The 18,049-nt window shown below is 51.9% G+C and overlaps 1 protein-coding gene across 1 annotated transcript in view; it reads right to left on the bottom strand.

Moving 5' to 3' along the window:
- The window catches only part of LOC128821200 (zinc finger protein 208-like), a 1,118,338-nt gene that overhangs the window by 772,296 nt on the left and 327,993 nt on the right, over positions 1-18,049 (bottom strand). The window contains exon 6 of the mRNA XM_054002161.1: positions 13,856-13,862. Coding sequence (XP_053858136.1) covers positions 13,856-13,862 — 7 coding nt within the window. The remainder of the gene's footprint in view (positions 1-13,855; positions 13,863-18,049) is intronic.

The following is an 18,049-nucleotide window of genomic DNA, read 5'->3' as shown; positions in this document are numbered from 1 at the left end:
GAACTTGTTTCAGATTTCCCCACCAGAGGTGGTATTTCAGAACTTTGTCACCCATGAGGTCTCTGAAATGGTGCTGTCTATCATGAATAAGGACAAGGTAAGTGCTGGGGCGTGGAGCTTTAACACTGTGCTGGAAGAGGAGAGTGCTGTCATTCCCAGAGTGTACAGCAAAGCAAGTTATCTGCTGCAGCACATCCACCAGAAAATGTCTCAGCACCTTTGTTCGGCAAGGTGGTGGAAATCTTACTCTGCTGGGAATTGTCCCCTGATTTTGGCCATGTGTTGATGGTATCTATCCCAGAGGAGCTGCCTTCTCTCGAAAGCTCTGGATTGATAGGAGTGTTGAGGGCTGTGCAGTTCTTACCTGCTCTCATGCCTTGCCTTGAGTGTGTGCCACATCCTGTGTCTCCTTGCTTAATCTTGGCTCCTCTGCCTCTCTCAGCCTGTTTGGCTCCCTTTGTGCAGCTCACAGTCAAAGCTCAGGGGCTGAGTCTTCTCCACTTTATGCTGGAATCACTTCTCCTTAATGGCACTGGCACTGCAGGAAGTGTCTTCTGAAACAGCCCTGGAATCAGGCTGAGGTAGCAGAAGCAGCAGGAGGCTTTAGGTGCCACTTCAGGCCCCTGCTGGGCTTCATCCAGCTCTGCTCAGGTTTTCCAAAAGCACCATGGTGCTCTGCTTTCACTTTGGAGAACCTCAGCACATCCAAAGCCATGTGCTCCTGGAGGTTTTCACCATCACTTGAAGAAATTGTGATTGTTTTGCAGTTTCCCAAGAGAGTTGAGAGGGCAAAAGCTGAAAAATGTCAGCAGTTGCGTTCCACTGTAAAGAGGAAAACTGAGACCATTTGAATTTCAGTCAGGGCAACTTTTTCTCAAATGAGTCTTGTGCCAAGAGTAGGCTGATGGCAAGAGATGGGAGGGAGTCAAAATCATCTGGTTTAGACTTTTTGAGAGCATTTTGGTGCTCGGGGGTTGATATCTATGTGCTAGAAAATGCATGTTTGCTGTGTCTGTGTGTCCCAGAGGGCAGAACCTGGCCTGCTGGCTGCAGGCAGGAATGCCCAGCAGCCCAGCTTGCCTGCACAGGCAGCAAGAACCCCTGGAGAGACAAGACTGGCTTTTGATACTGGAACCACACTGTGAGTCGGTGCTGGTCATGTTTCTCCAGGCAGAAAATGCCTTCGAAGCCCACAGTCGGTAGGCACAGCCTGTCTGTGTTTCCGTCACTTTTGGCAAGCTGATTGCTCCCATGGTTTTATGATTCTTCCTTGCTGCTTTTCTGCCCATTCAAATTCTCTTTGCCATCTCCTCATTTTAGGGGTTGTCTTGCTGTGTTCCTTTTGGTTTTCAGGTTTGCTTTATTCCCAGTAAGGCCACAGTGTTTGGTCTCCTCTCTTGCTGGTCTTCCTGCATGACTGTATCCCCAGAACTGCCCTACCCAAACCAGATCTGCTAGAAGGGAATTTCTTCCTTCCCCCAGGATAATGTGCTAGTTTGCTTTCAGGCAGCACATTCCCCCTCTGGAACACGACTACTGCATGGCTGTGTGCAGGCAGGAGCCAGCAGGTTTTTTGGCCTGTTGAAGATGCAGATGACTTGGTTCAGGTGCTCTGTCTCCATCCTGCTGGTGCTGACCTGCTCGGCCCTTCCTTCCCACCAGGCAGTGCTCTACTGCCCCTGGCCAAAATGCTGGACCCAGAGAGAAGGGATTCGAGTTCACCCTTGGGAATTCTGTGCCTGTGTCTCCACAGCTGAAAGTGCTTTGGAAAGGGGGTCAAGGAGGGATGTCAGCAGGGCACGGACAGGTCTCCTCTCGTGCTGTTTCCACAAGTGGCAAAACCATGGTTTCATGTCTTTCCCGCAGTTTCCTCAGGTGGTGAAGGTCTCCATGGAGAGCTCGCCTTACTTCCAGCTCACGTGCTCCAACGACGCGTACCGTGTCGTGCTGCCGGGCGCGTCCGCCCCCGTGCGCATCCGCTTCACCCCCGAGGAGAACAAGGTGAGACTGGAGGAGCCAAAGCACAGGATTGTCTCCAAAGCCACTGTGCTCCCTGCGCTCTGTGCACCCCCACATTCCATGCTGTGAGCCTGGCTCCAGGCCGTGGGCAGGCAGCCTGCAGCCAGTCACAGCCTGGCACGTGCTGTCAGGCACTGCGCCCGGGCCTGGCAGGCTCTGCTTCCCCTCCCTGCGCATTCCTGAGCCTTCCCAGGGGAAGATGCGCAGGGAACAGTGAAAGTGACAGAGGGGCCTTGATAGATCTTCCGCCATCTCTAGGTACAGTGGAAGGGATTTCGTTATTATGGAAAACACTAGAGGAACAAAGAGGCGGGAGAGCTTTCCTCCTTCCTGACTGGCAACAGCTTCCCTGCCTCACCCTGGGCTGGAGCAAAGACGGTGCTTTTCCACACCCTCTGTTCTCCAGCTGTGGGAACCCCGGGCAAGGGGAATATCCCCCTGTCTGCCCTGGGGTGCTCTGACTCCCAAGAAAACACTGACTTTGACCCTCATTCATGGAGAAGGCCTCCTAAGCCTCAGAGTAAACCAGGAACCACAAAAGTGTGAAACGGACTGTAAAAATTGTAGATAGTAGTATAGTATGTCACATGAGTAAGAAATTGAAGTTTATAGTGTGTTATAGATAGGTTCAAAATAGAAGATACAAGGTGGTGTCTCGAGTTCCTTTCTTCTCTCATCTTCTTCCTCTTTTTTCTTAAGTTTAAGTAGTATCTTGTAATTAAGTTAAAAAAAAATCTACATTGCAAGTTTTTAAGAGTCAGTTGTTAAGTTAGAAAAAGAAATAATCTGAGTATCACTTCTTAATTAGGTAGTTTAGTTTTTGATTAAACTTCAAAAGACCTTGCAGCACAAAGTTGTTAACCATTCTTGTGCTTTTTTCACACATACAAAGTCTAAGCACAGACAGTGTCCTAAAGTTTTGATAAGATAACAATAAACAGAAACTAAAGAGCAAAAAAGTCCAATACGTCTCCCCTGGCAGGGGAGCCCCCAAAACGTTACCCAGCTTAGAACCCACAAACTCACATCCAGCCTTGCAGCTGTGCTGGCCCAGAGCACAGGTGACCGTGGTACAGCTGCAGGGCCAGGGCAGAGGATGTGCTGTGCCCGTGAGCCCGGCCTGGCACAGGCACACTGGGCTCTAGGTGCCCTTAGGCAGCAGGAGGTTGGTGAGCTGCAGGGGACTTGGTCACCTCCCTGAAAGAGCTGGTGTAGGGCAGGCACAACCTGCAGGCAGAGCTGTGAGCCCAGAGCAGTGACACTGCTGTGCCTCTGTCTTCATGCCTGTCACTCTGGTGGCTCTGTCACCTGGCAGCCGTTCCCTGCCAAAGGTGCTTTTGTGTGGAGGTTTGAACAGCGGTGCTGGGGCCCTGGCAAGTGCGATCTCAGTGCTGTGATCCGGAGGCTTGTTCATACAGAAGGGTTTAGGACATGGCATGGAAGGGAGGAAGCCTTGCAGGAAAACAGAGGCTCTTTCCAACAGCATGCTGCCACCTCTTAGCGCTGTTCTTCTCCTGACTCGCTTGGAGAGGCAAAGGTAGAGGGCAGTTCTGAGCCAACTGATGTTTCTACACCAGGCCAGAGGTGCAGGAGCTTTTTGGGTGCAGCTGTTTCCTCAGCTTCTTTTTGCTGCTTAGAGTCAGTTTAACACTTTGCCCTATTCTCAAACAGTGGGAATATAGAAACCTAAAGAGGAATGTCCTGAGTTCCCTAGCTCCATGTTCCTTAGAAGGGACTTAGGAATTATTTAACATCATTAAAATTTAGAGTAAAAATTATGGTGGCCTAGGGCAGTTCTCCGGATGACCCAAGTGACACAAGAGCTTAATGCCACTGAGATAGGTTTTGCAAAGTGCACTGGTGCCTTTAAAATGCGACATATTAGTAGAAGTTAGTGTTCATTTTAGGGTGGAATAGGTAAACTGATGCCCTTGAAGGGTTATAGGAAACGGTTTTTCTTCTGCCATGGGGATGGCACTAAATGTCCTGTGCTGAGCTAGTTTCTTTTCCTGCAGGATTATTCCCACCAGCTCGTCTGCCTGACTGAAAGCGAAAGGATAGTTGTGCCAATTCGGGCCATTGGTGGCCGAGCTATCCTGAACTTCCCTGACCAGCTGGACTTCTCGGCCTGTCCGGTCAAGTACAGCACCCAGAAGACTCTGCTGGTTCGCAATGTCGGTAACCGGGCAGCTCATTACCAGCTGAGCACCCAGAGGTGAGGATCTGTCCTTGTGCAAAACACCTTTGGGTGATAACAGGGCTGGGAAAGAGCAACAAAAGGAAGCAGAGCGTTGCAGCTGCTGCCCTCTCTTTGTGTTGCAGTCCTTTCTCCGTGGTTCCGACCACGGGAACTCTGGGCGCTGGCGACAGCATGCGGGTGACAGTGGGATTTCACCCGCTGACGACCGGTGACCATTCCGGGTGGCTGTGCTGCAACACCGGTGAGTGCTGGGCCCTGCACGGGGCACAGGACACTTCTCCACCATCGCTCCCTCTTGTCCCATCCCCCTCCATTCCCTCCAGAGGTCCCTCCCCTGTTCCAGCTTTACCCCAAAGAAAACAGAGTTTTCTGTTGTGTTAGCAACTCTTGTGTTGATAACTGTTTTCTGTTGTTTGATCAACTGTTCTGTTGTGTTTATCAAGCCCCTTGGTGTTTAGGGGCTTGATAAAGTGGATCCCCTCTAACAGGGCTAAGATTTTTGCACTCCTGTTTTGCTGGGAGTTGCTGAGTGGAGGAAGGAGGAACCCTGATTCTGCAGGACCGTGAGGCTGTGCCTGGGTGAAGTTTTGTTTTATTCCTGGGCAGTGCTGTATGCGAGGTGTGAGGTTTCCATCAGACTCTCTCCAGTGCAATGTGTTTCTTGCACACCTCTGTCCCGGATGCTGCTTCTCCATTGGCTTGTCACAGACCCTTTTTCTAGGTTGCCCTTTCCACATATATTTAGTTTCTGTCTAATAACGTTTCCAGGCCCTCGAGTTCCTGTTTGGTGACAAATCAAGACAAATTTTTCCTTGTCCCCATTTCCCAGGCCGTTCAAGCTGTTGCAAACCTCTCACATCTATCTCGCATTTGATTTCTGGACTGAGGAAGCCCGTTCAGTGTTCATGTAGAAGATGTTCTGTTCTCATTAATCTTTCCTTTGTCCCTTTTTTATTGAATTTGCTGTGCTCCAGCTTGGGTTTTGAGATCAGCACAATATAAAATATTTCACGACTAATGCAGCTGTGGGTTGGGACAGGGAGATGATGATGATTTTCACGGTGTTCATTTTGTAGTGGTTTGTCATATTGCAGAGCCAGGCTGGTTGTGTTTCCTCACCTGTGTCCCCTCCTGCTGTGGGCTGTCACTCCACTTGTTCCTCTGGGCCTCCTTTTGCTGCCCACATGCCCCCAGGTGTATTTGCTGGTCAGCAACAAGGGATGCAAGGGATCAGGAGAGACAGGAGTCTCGTGGGATGCCCAGGGGAGACCCTGGGCAAGCCAGGACTGAACTGGGCTCCTCAGCATCACCTGAAGGACTTTGATGCAGAAATCCTGGTGATCTGAGTGGGTCACTGGAGCACACTGACAAATCTCACTGTACGTACTGTCACCTTGGGGCCAAATCTGCACAAACACTCTCAGAAATCAGGTGTTTAAGGAGGTGCCCAGGACATCCTCACGCTGTACCCCCAGAGCTGTAGGGATGTGATAAATGTACTGATCCATGGAACTGCTCATTCAGCTAAAAGCTGTGACACTTTCTCCTCTGACCTGCAGTTTGCTCTGGTCCTTGTGCTTCCACCAGCAACTCAGCTGAGCAAAGACTCCCCTTTGCTTTGTTCCAGGTGAAGAAACTATCCACACAGAGCTCCACGGAGAAGCTGGAGCTGTCCGTGTTGGGTTGAGCACAAATTTCGTGGAGGTTGAGACGACTTTCATCACCATGTCCAACCACGCAACCATGTTCATTAAAAACAGGAGTAACGTCACGGCTCACTTCCAGTGGAAGGCTTTTCCTACTGAGGAAGAGGAGAATAAAGAGAAGAGGAGGTTGGTCTGACAGATCCATTTCAGTGAGATACACGGCCCACGGCTAAAACTGACGTGTGGCCTCAGGGGGGTGTTGGTGCTTTTGAGTGCTTTAGGCCAAGGAAACCATGCCTGGCTCTCAGGTGTGTGTCCCTGCTGGCTTCAGGAGCTCAGCACTTAGCATTCCATTCCACTTATACTCCAACCAAGGATGGCATTTTGGCAAGGAAAGGTTGGTTGCAATGACTGGATTTCCTCAAGTTCTCATTGGGCTTTTGCCTCTCTGATCTTCTTCCTCCATGGCCTGGCAACATCCTTCAACAGCTCACCCTCTTTCCAAAGGTGATACACCCTCTTTTTTTCCCTTAGTTCCTTCAGAAGCTCCTTGCCCATCCAGGCTGGTTGTCTTCCCTGTCAGCTCGCCTTTCAGCACACAGGGACAGTCTGTTCCTGTGCCTTCAAGACTTCTTTCTTGAAGTATGTCCATCCTTCCTGGACCCCTTTGTCTTTAAGGGCTGTTTCCCAGGGTTCTCGCCAAATCAGTCTCTTGAACAGGCCGAATCTGCCCTCCAGAAGTCCAGAGTGGAAGTTTTGTTGATGCCCCTCCTTGTTTCACCGAATATTGAGAACTCTGTTCTTTCATGGTCACTGTAGCCCAGACAGTGGTGAACAGATGAAGTTCATTTAGTCATTAGGGAACTTCCTGGTGATATCCCTGCTGTACCTGGACCCCAGGGAGGCAGCAGACTGCCCTGTGGAATGGATCCAGTCGATCTACAGGGCCCTCAGCTCCCCTTAGAAGGGAGTCACCTACTAGCACTACCCTTCTTTTCCTCTTAATGCTTGAGGCTGTGATCTGTGTGACAGAGCAAGTTCAGCTGGGAGACTCTCCAGGCAGAATTTTTTCTGTAGTGTCATCTGGCAGAGCCTCTGGAGCCAAGCCTCATACCTATTCTGTCAGGGCACCTGGGTAGGTGGTGGGGTCAGGATGGAATTTTATGACCTCCCCAGCAGAGACCCATTTCCATTCCCCACTGTCTCCTAGGTCTCCTCCTTCTGCCTGATGCCAAGAAGGGCAGGGCTCCTCTGGCTCCTGCTGAGCTTCTCTCAGGGTTGGACGGCTGTAACTCCACCAGTTTATTTCTGTGTCGCTCTCCCTAATGCTCCTCAGCCTTTCCACTTCTTCCTTAAGCTCTGCCACCGGGCAGAGCAGATCATTCAGCTGCCCACACCACACGCAGGTGTCTTTTGCACTTCCTCTGGTATTAACACCAGGCTCAGACCCTCCCTGCAGCCAGGGGCCTGGACAGCTGCGTCCTTCCTGGGGGGTTCTGTTTGACTTAGTGCACTCCTGCTGGCAGCAGCAGCAGCAGCAATGGCTTTTCATCATTTGTAAACCATAGCTGGGGGAAATAAAAAAAAAAGCAGAAAGAAGAAAGAAAGAAAAAGAAAAAAAAAAGGCAAGCACCTCGCAACCAGCAAAAAGATACAACCCACTACACAAGGAGGGTGGGTGGCTGCACCCTTTCTGCTCAGCCTGCTTGTGCCAACTGCCACGCAAAAACTGAAAAAACGCCGGGCCAAAACTGCTGGGCCAAAACTGCCAAGCCCCTGGTTGCTGCGGGCCAGGTCGCTCGCAGTCCCCAGAGCCATTTTGCATTGCCTGCAAAGGACCAGGAGATGGACCCTTGCCCACCTGTATGGCTGGTGAGAGGGTCCTTTAGTGCCCTGGGCTTCTCGGTTTTCCACTGTTCTCTATCTCCTCATCCAGTCTCTGACTTCCATACAAGCTCTGTGTGTTAACAAAAAACCCCATGCCCTTCTCTGCCTACTTCCCTGGGCTGTTTATTTCCATTTTTTCCCACTTCCCTGCCTCAGCCCGGACTCCAGGTGATCCACTTTCCCCTCAGAAGCAACTAGGTTTCCCCAAAGTAAACTTCAACCTGGTTTTGGTTTTGTGGGTTTTTTTTTTTCCAATTACATCTGTTTTCATGCCAGTTTGTGTCCTAGACTGCCACCAGGACATTTTGTTCCTCTTTACTTCCAGTCTTAGGCATGGTTCAAGGCCAGTGTTCTGCTGTCAGAGCAGCTTTTGAGATCTCAGAGCAGAGAAGACTTTTTTTATGAGAGGAGGTAGTGCAGGATTTCCCTCTCAGGACATTCTGCTACCATGCACTGGGATGGGACCCAAAAAGCTCTGGATCATGAGAAGGCCTCTCCAGGAGTTTGCTGTCTCCCTCCTGCACAACAAAGTCCCTTCCCCTCTCAGAGCCTCTGTTTTCATGCATAAAGCCTTGAATGTCACTGAAGGGGTGTGGTGCCTGAATTCATCAATTTCCATTGGGATGCTCTTGTGAAAGGCAGAGTGGGGAACAGGGCAGGTCCAAAATGGAAGAAACAAAGAGTGATGCTGGTAAGACGTAGCTGCAACCCAGCTTCCTCTCCCCTTGCCAGGGAAGTCCTGCTCCATGATCTTTATCTGCCTCCCCCGAGCAGCTCAGTGGTAGGAAAAGCCACCTGAAGTGCCTGGTGGATTCTCCCTCAGTTTTGGCAGAGGCTTTGAGCCAGGAGGTTCTCTTGAGGGACCCTGGCTTTGGAAACCTCTCCCGAGCTTGCAAGTGTGGAGTAAAACTACCTGCTGTGCCAGTGAACAGCAAGTTATCCTCTGATCCATGTGGGACCCTCATGGCTTGGGGTCAGCCCTTGCTGGGGAGCTGCTGCTGCTCCTCCCCAAGTGCTTTGCCCTCCTGCACTCACACTTCCCTCTGCAAATATGTGGCTTATTAAACAATCTGCTGGCCTTGTCTCTCCTGTGGCTGCAGGCAGTGTCGTTTTCTTCAGCCATGGACAGAGATGTGGCCGGAAGATTTAACGGAGGAGGAAAAAACAGAGAAGGAGAAGGGCTCTTGTGAAGATTACACTGCCCTCCCGAGCAACACGGTCCCGGAGGAGATAGCAAAGGTGCAAGAAGACCCCATGCTGTTCTCCGATGACATTTTTTCCATTGAGCCAGTGGTAAGTGATAGCTGAGAACCCCGTTTTCCTCCTCCTCCTCCTCCTCCTCCTCCTCCTCCTCCTCCTCCTCTTCCTCCTCGTCCTCCTCCTCGTCCTCGTCCTCCTCCTCGTCCTCCTCCTCATCCTCGTCCTCATCCTCCTCCTCGTCCTCGTCCTCCTCGTCCTCCTCGTCCTCCTCATCCTCCTCGTCCTCCTCATCCTCCTCGTCCTCCTCATCCTCCTCGTCCTCGTCCTCCTCGTCCTCCTCGTCCTCGTCCTCGTCCTCGTCCTCCTCGTCCTCCTCGTCCTCCTCGTCCTCCTCGTCGTCCTCCTCATCCTCCTCCTCCACCTCCTCATCCTCGTCCTCCTCCTCGTCATCCTCCTCGTCGTCCTCCTCGTCCTCCTCCTTGTCCTCCTCCTCGTCCTTGTCCTCGTCCTCCTCATCCTCCTCGTCCTTCTCGTCGTCGTCGTCGTCGTCGTCCTCCTCCTCCTCCTCCTCCTCCTCCTCCTCCTCCCTCCTCCTCCTCCTTCTCCCACCCCCCCAGATGCGGTCACTCGGCAGATGCTCAGCTGGCCCAATGTGCTGGGAGGGAGGACATGGAGTTTTGGTGCAGCTGCAGAGCTGGCTGCTAAAAGCACTTCTGCCCTGCAGGCTCTGGGCAGGGCTGGGAGCCTGACAAAGCCGAGCTCTGCTGCCAGGGCTCGAGCTCAAGGGCGCTCCGTGCGTGTCCTTGCCGTGTCCACAGGGAGCAGTTATTGTAGGCAGGGGCTCCCCCGACACGTGGTGCCTGGGGCTCAGCAGAGGGTGCTGGAGTTGGGTGTTCAGCAGAGGGCGTTGGCTGTTCACATACTGACCTCAAGCTTGCCACGGTTGGCTGGGAAAAGGAGGCCAAATTCAGCCCAAGGTTAATCACAGAAATGCCAATCCCCTCCTGTAACCACGCCTTGCACTGTTTCTGAGTGTCCCTTCCAGTGTCCTCTGTGAGCCTGGACACAAGGCTGGAAGGTTTAAATGGGCCTTTTGAGTTCTCCTGCACACAGGGACAAGAAAACCTTTTCCTTTTCTGTTTGTGCAAGCAAACCACCACATCCTCCCATCATCCAGAGCCCTGATTCTGAGTACTGGTATTGTGAGAGACAATGAATGCCTGGTGTCTGCACAGTGCAAAATCCCTTCTCACCTTGGAGTAAACCCCAGAATAATCCCCACCTCTGCTTTCTTTCAAAACAGGTTCAACTAATATTTTTATTTCCAAGGAAGGGGATCATGTTCTCTTCTTGTGAAGAGCCATGAGTGCGCAGTGGCAGTTACATCCCACTGCAGCTGACAGCAGCATGATGTGACCAAGGGCTTGTGTCAGAGCAGTAGCAATATTGTGGAGAGTGAGAGCTGATCAGCTGAGCACTGAGAGCTCCCAGCGGTGTGCTGAGCTGGCTTTGGAGTGTTTCCTTGGGCTCCTTGTGTTGTTCACTCATCACCGATGCTCTAAATAAAGGCTTGCAGGACTGTGGTGGAAAACAAGAAATGCGCAGTTTGAAGAGAAATGTTTTGCTGTCCCTTTCTGCTTTAGGAGGGAGTAATTGGGCCGAATTGTTCGGCTAAAATCAAGGTGACCTTCAAACCCCTAGAGGAACTGGAGTACCAAAGTGTGGCTTACTGCAGCATCTCAGGTACAGCTCCTTTCCCCTGCTTCTCTCGCCCTCAGTGCAGCCATGGTGCAAACCTGAGCCCACTGGGCTCCCCTGTAACTGCTGGGAAGAGTCCCTGGTCAGCAGGGCAGTGCTGGCACATCGCCACTGGCCCTGCAGCTTCCAGGGAGTCTCCAGGGCCAGGGCTCAGAACACCCCTGTCTGGGTTACTGATCCCAGAACAACCCAGGCAGTGCAGGGAGAGGTTTTCATGCCATGGCTTTGCCAGCTTTTCCTCAAAAGCCAAAGAGCTACAGAGCAGAACAGCTTTAGTGAGCAAGCACTAAGCCCCCCATGGCCACTGACCTCCAGGACGGGTCCATTTGGCATGGATCCATCATCAGGTGGTGGGAGCTGAGTTAGAAATGGGCTCCCTGACCCTGGATCACTCCCACTGCCCAGACACCGCCAGAGCAGAGGTGGCTGAGCCCCGCTGAGCCCAGGGTGTTTGCAGAAGGAGCACCCTTGGCCAACACCCGCTTCTGGCCCTGTCTGGGAATTGTCACCTTGCAGCTCAGTCTGTGGAAATGAAACACAGTGCTGAGTGCCAGAAGTTGAGGACTTTGGCAACAAAGTCGTGTGCTACTGGGCCGGGTAGTTTGGCAATTGCCAAACTCCTTATGAGCTTTGTGCCTGCACTGAGTGGATTTCAAAGCTCCTCTAAGTGCATGGGAAGGAAACCACAGAATCATAGTAAGTTCAGGACGGAATGGACCTCAAAGGCCTCTGGGCAGGGACACCTCCCACTAGATCAGGGAGCTCCAGGCCCATCCAGCCTGGCTTGGAGCACTTGCAGGGCTGGAACCTCCACAACGCCCCTGGGAAACCTGCTCGAGTGTCTCACCACCCTCACAGTAAAAAATTTATTTTCTTTCAATTGATACCCGTTACTCCATGGCCTGTCACTACAGGACATCAGAGATGTTTGAAACTCAGCAGACTGGTGGCTAAGATTGGAAACCAGCCCAAGGAATGGGTTAGAAATTGCAAGTCAGCCCCAAGGGATATCTCCTGAGGGAACAGAAGGGTCCATATCTTCTCCTGCAGCATCAGGAGCTGGTTGCATCCAGCTCAGAGTCAGGGACTAGCACTGAGGCAGCCTGGAAAATGCAGTGTAACAGAGGGAATTATTGTGCTGAAATGGACATCTCACATCTCTCCCCAGGCTGTGAGAGGAGGCTGCCCCTGTGCCTCACAGGGGAAGGCCACGGACCTTTGGTTGAACTCAGCTGTCGTGCACTGAACTTTGGCAACGTTCCTGTCAACACCCCCCGCGTTTATGAGGTGAGCAGCAGGGCTTGGGATGGATCCTGATGGCTCCTGAGGCAGCAGCAAGCCTGGTGGAGCTGTGGAATTCCTGCCAAGCTGGGCAGTTGTGAGCAGGGAATATTTGATGCACTGGTCAAATCTGGGGCCCTCTGAAAGGTGTGTCTGTTGTTCATGAAGCCCCAGTCCCTTCTTGGGGGATCAGCTGGGAGGCTTCCTGCAGAACAACCCCTTGGCATATGAAACCAGCACTAGGTCAAAAATTTGCACGTTCACAGGCTTTTGTGGCAGTGCCAGACACAAGGCACCTTTGTACTGGGCTGTTCAGAAGCAGCTGGAACAACCTGGCTGTGTTTGAGCTTCACTCCACTGCCAACAGCTTCCAGTCAAGTGTCTCCTGCTTATTCCTGGAAGCCACAGGAAAGCCATCCAGCCTCCTGGCTCAGTGCTGGCCCTTGCAAAGGGCTTGGGAGTTCTTTCCCTTGCTGACCAGTCCCTCACCACACTTCACCTTGGTGCATCTCTGACTCCGGAGAGAGAAAAGTGCTCCTGGGAATAAAGCAAAGGATTTTTCTACCTATTTGCCTCCCCACCAATAGTGTCAAGTTTGAAAAAAAAAAAAAAACAAAACACAGAAACAAACAAAACAAACAAACAAACAAACAAAAAAAACCACAACAAAAACCAAAGAGAGAGCAACTGAAAGAGGTAGAAAATGAGGCACTGCATCATGCCAGACACTTTCAAAAGCTTGGCTGTGGAAGGGAAAGACACGCTGAGCTTTCCTACCAAAAGATGGTGCTGACTATACATTTAGATGCTGATCCCTGATAATCAATGTATTGTTTTCATGACATGGGAAAAGGTGAATGAGTAGATGGCACTGCTGGAGCTGTGCTGGCTGGGGCAGCAGCAGCTCTGTGGTGATTCACTACGCAGCTGCAATCACCCCACGTTGCTCTCAGGGCCAGGTCTGAATGAGCTTGGTGATGCTGAATAGAGGTGGAGTGCTCTGTGTCCATGGGACAACCCCGGGGTTATGGACTCCACTTACGTGGAGTTACCGCGGCTTTGCTTGGAAACCCAAAGGCAGAACTTGTCCTCTTGTATTTTTTTTGTTGCTTCTGCCATTCAGCAGCACAAAGCATCGTCTGCCTTTTCTGGGTGTGAATTGCATCATTAGACAATAACTGACGAGAAGGGAAGAGTCCACATCTATTTCCCTTTTGCTTTCTTGCTGCTGCAGGTGAAGCTGATTAACCAAGGAGCTATTGATGCTCCCTTCACCTATATCCGTTCAACTGCAAACGTGGGCTTCTGCTTCAAGTTTGCACCCGAGGAGGGCATCATTGCACCAGGTGGGACCCAGACGATCCAGGTCTCCTTCAGTGCCACCGTGCTGGGGAGGTTTGAGGAAGAATTCCAGTTCAGTGTGGCTGGATCTCCTACGTCTGCAATCCTGACTATCATGTAAGGGCTCTGGGAGCTTGGTGGGCACATCTGTGGCTGTCTCTGGGACATCCCCCACCTTCCTCATTTTGGGGTTGAGCAGAGCAGGTTGTGCAGGTGTTTCCTGAGGTCTTAATTTCTGCTCTGATCCTGGAATTGCCTTAGTGTGAGGATGCCTCCTGCCCTGTGTGGCTAACCTGGAGCTGGAAGGACTCCTCCCTGCAGGGATCTCCCTCTGCCTTGGGCCATGGCTGGCAGTGGGATGGATCAGCTTCGGGCAGTAGCTGCTCTGGGATGTCCCCCCTGAACAGCCAGCAAGGTCCCCAGGGCTTTGGAGATGGGCCAGCCTGGCTGATTCTGCACCAGCAGCAGTGTTTGTAAGAATTCCCGTTAATAATCCATCCCAGATGGGCAGCAGCAGCCTCACCTCACCTCTCACGGCCATGCTGTGGGGCACAAGCCGTGCTCCCAGCTCCTGTGCAGAGTGCTCTGCTAGATCCTTTCCACAGCCGGGAAAGGGCTGATGTGGGAGACTGGGAACTGTCCCAAGGACTTGGGCGTCATCCCACGGGCTGGTGCCATGGCAAGAGGTGACCTTATTGCTCTCTACAACTTCCTGAAGGGAGGCTGTAGACAGCTGGGGGTCGGTCTCTTCCACCGGGCAGCAACGGGCAGAACAAGAGGACACAGAGTCAAGCTCAAGTCAGGGAAGGTACAGGTTGGATATTAGGAAAAAATTTTCCACCGAAAGACTAATAAAGTACTGGAATTGTCTTCCCAGGGAGGTGGTAGAATCACCATCTCTGGATGTGTTTAAAAAAAGACTGGACGTGGCACTTGGTGCTATAGTCGAGTTGAGGTGCTAGGGCATAGGTTGGACTTGACGATCTTAGAGGTCTCTTCCAACCTCATTATTCTGTGATCCTGTGAAGAGATAATCCTGGCCCAGCAGAAGGGAGAAGGGCTGATAATAGGGGAGGCAGAGCTCAGTGCTCAGGACCACAGCACATGAGGGCTTGTCCCTGCTAGCCTGAGCCATGTGCTGCTGGGATCATGTAGGGTAAGCAGGAGAGCTGATGCTGGCTGCTCTGGAGCTTTGGAGCTAGGCTGCTGCTGTTGGGAGGCACTGGGTCAAGGCAGTAAAGAAATGAAAGCAGTCTGCACTGGATTATACCAATGAGATACGGGAGATGGATTAAAAAGAACAAGAAAGTTATTCCTTAGCAAGAGAAAAGTGGTCAGTAGGTCTGCCCACAGTAGAGAAACAAGTATGCTGGCTTTGTTTTTGGAGGAAAAGTGCTGCTTTTTTACTTTGGAAATCAAAAGGGAACCTTTCAGCATCAAATAACTGATTCTCCTCTGTCCCTCCCCCAGACTGGTCATGGGATTTTATGACATAAGCAGCTTTCTCCTTGAGCAAGGGCGGGGGTCTCTTGTTGAGAGGTGTAGAGCAGAGCCAGTGGCAGTCCTGGGAATACAACAGAAGGCACAGTTCTTGATTTTTAACCAAAAGGCACAGTGGGCATTGATTGGCATCAGCCATGAAACAAACTCGTGGGTGTTGTGCAGCTTCAAGTGCTGATTTCAGTGGATGTTGGTGACTTCTGGAGCCTGTCTGCTGAGTTCAAGGACACGTGAGGTGGTGTGCTAGATGCAGGACACCCTTGTTTGGCTGTTCAAGCTATTGCTCTTGGCTGTGCCAGCTGCTGCACTGCTGACAAGCTGGTCCTTTCCTCGAGGGTTCATCTGCCCACTGTGTAGAACTGTTGCTGCTCTTTTCAGAGGGTGTTTGGGGCTCCCCTGCCTCATGTCTCAAAACTCTGTTATGATCGTGTGGGTCAAAATCTCCTGAGAAAGTTCCTCCATGGGAGCACCAGTTCCAGCTAGGAAGCAGCAAAGCAGGAAAGGCTGGTTACAGAAGTTTGTGGGGACACCTTTATGTCCATCACATTACAGATGGGGAAACTGAGGCACGGAGCCATGTCTGGGTGTGTGTTGAGGGTCCTTCATGGGACCACCAGCAACCCGGGGGCTTTTCCTGCCTGCCCTGTGCCCAAAGCCCCATCAGTGGCTGTTGGCTGCTCCCACTTGGCTTTAGCTGCCTCCTGTCCACAGGGGCACTGTGCTGAGCACATGGCAGTGTGTTGATTTGAAACCTGCCCTGACACCAGGTTTTACACCCCCGAGCCATGACAGCCAACACTTTGCTGTAATTCCCTTTAACCAAGCCATTTCCTCTTTGCTGTAATTCCCTTTAACCAAGCCCTTTCCTCTTTGCTGTAATTCCCTTTAACCAAGCCATTTCCTCTTTGCTGTAATTCCCTTTAACCAAGCCCTTTCCTCTTTGCTGTAATTCCCTTTAACCAAGCCCTTTCCTCTTTGCTGTAATTCCCTTTAACCAAGCCATTTCCTCTTTGCTGTAATTCCCTTTAACCAAGCCCTTTCCTCCTCTGTCCTCGCCATGGCAGGGGGTGTGTCACCGGACCGAGTTCACACTTTGACCTCAATAAGCTCGACTTCAAGGACATCTCCTCTGGTGAGTGTTCCCTGGGCTTGGACTCAGCGTGGGACATCTGTGCGTTCCAAAATGGAGCACTGGAACATGAAAGCATCCCTCACTCATGGTCTGCCACAGCAGCCTCTTCAGGGTGTGAACTCCAGGGCTGCTGGTGCCTCAGGTAGCCTTTTGCCATTGTGAGGTCAAACAGAACCAAGGAATAGAAAGTCAGTATTTTCTGCTGTCCCTGTCCTGGTTTAAAAGACAGATGTCTGCCAAGGAAGGCAGGAATCTTCCTGCAATGGAAAGATGACCCCTTCCCTCCAAATTATTATACCTTTGAAATGACAGGGCTTCTTGGCAAAAATATGGGAAAAGGAAAAACAGTCCATTACTGGAATGCATTGGCACAATCAACAGCACGATAACAGAAGTTTCCAACCCGCCAAGTACTGGTTGTCCCCTTTGGTGTAGTTATGATCACAGGCAGGAGGAGCTGTGGGCTCCGGCAGGGCAGGGATCCCCTCCCAGCCAGCACCGGCAGGGAAGGCAGGCAGCAGGGAAGGAGGGAGGGAGGGAGGCAGGAAAGGCCGGAAAGGCAGGAAGGCAGGCAGGAAGGAAGGAAGGAAGGCAGACAGGTTGGATCCCAGTGCTGAGCTGCAGCCCAGGGCAGTCCCAGGGCCAAGCACACAACCTCCCACAGCAGCACCTGGCCGACCTTCAATCCCCGAGCAGAAGGAAGGGAGGGTCCCCTCCCTGCCAAACCTCAAGTCCGCCTTCACAACCGGCCACGGCATCACGCCACAACTCCCAAAAAACTCTGAATGGAAAAGGCCACCCCCACAGCCAAAACCCCCAAAATCCCCATCCCCCTTCCCAGACCAAGGGGAAAATTCACTCAAAGCCTAAACCCTAACAACACAGTTAATGAACTTTTTAGGAAAACGAATTACCTTTCCTGAGCTGCTTCTTCCCTACCCTGCATCAGCACTGAGGCACTTGTTAGGTTGCCTTTTGAATAAATGAAACAAGAAAGGCAACAGTAATCACAGCGGCCAGCATGGGTGTGAACTCGTGTTCACTCACTGCTTAACGGTGTGGGAGTGTTGGCAGACTTCACAGGGAATTTTACAGCTTGAATTTTCAGAGTAAATGCTCGGTCTGGGTGCACACTCATCACGGAGAGATAACTGCTGCTGGTTTGGGGCAGGTGAGGGAGCTCCTCCCCATCAGGGAGAGAGAAGCTTGCAGTGCTCTGCAGGGCTAAGAGTGGGCATTTTCAAGGCTGCAGTCTGGAATCAGTGTCGAAGGGAGCTAAGTGACAATTAATTCCTCGTGCAGCTTCTCGGTGAGCTGTAGTTCAGATAATAAAGAGCTAAACTGCAATGACACTTTCATCCTACCAGGATATTCACACCAGGAGTCATGCCATAATTGGTGCCTAAATGGACATTTGTGTCCTTTTCCTAGGCTCTCGCAACACCAAGACCCGTTGCCTCACTCACACCTCCTCGGTGTCCCGTATCGCCCTTTGGGGAGAAGCCCACTTCCCAAATCTCCAAATCCAGCCCAGCAGGCTGGAGTTCGTGGGTGGCACTGAAGGAGTGCGCTCTCTGGAGATGACCAACTGCAGCTCTCTTCCCGCCAAGTACCGCTGGTCATTCCGCTCGGAGGACAAGCTGGGGTATGTGCACCTTTGCCCTCTCCCTGAAGCTCTTCTTCCTGGTGCCCTGGTTGTACTTGGCAAAGAGCAAAGCTGTTTGCCTAGGACCTGCCAGACTGCTTCTGGCTTTTCCTTGTTCAAATAACGCTGACCAGCCGCCGTCAGGCTGGATGCTCAGGGAATAGGTTTTCCTCCAATTTGGTGCTGCCTAGCCCCCATAGTGGTTTCCCCTGGGAAGGAAAGCTGGGGTGAAAGCTGCTTTCTCAGACCTCTGTGGCCTGAGGCAATGTCCACCTTGATGAAGGGCTCCTAGTCCCAGCTCCCACAGCGCTGCTGGAGGCCCTTCTGGCCCCTCTGCTTTGGGATGGGTCCTCTCTGCAGGAGCTGCTCTCTGCTCCTTGCCTTCCTCCCTTGCACTGTGCTGCAGGATGCCCAGAAAGTTCCAACACCAGAGAAAGAGT

Source organism: Vidua macroura, chromosome 36 (genome assembly GCF_024509145.1).
Source record: "Vidua macroura isolate BioBank_ID:100142 chromosome 36, ASM2450914v1, whole genome shotgun sequence".
Classification (NCBI taxonomy): domain Eukaryota; kingdom Metazoa; phylum Chordata; class Aves; order Passeriformes; family Viduidae; genus Vidua; species Vidua macroura.
The sequence above is the reverse complement of the archived record's forward strand: the minus strand, read 5'-3'. Positions and strand labels throughout refer to the sequence as shown.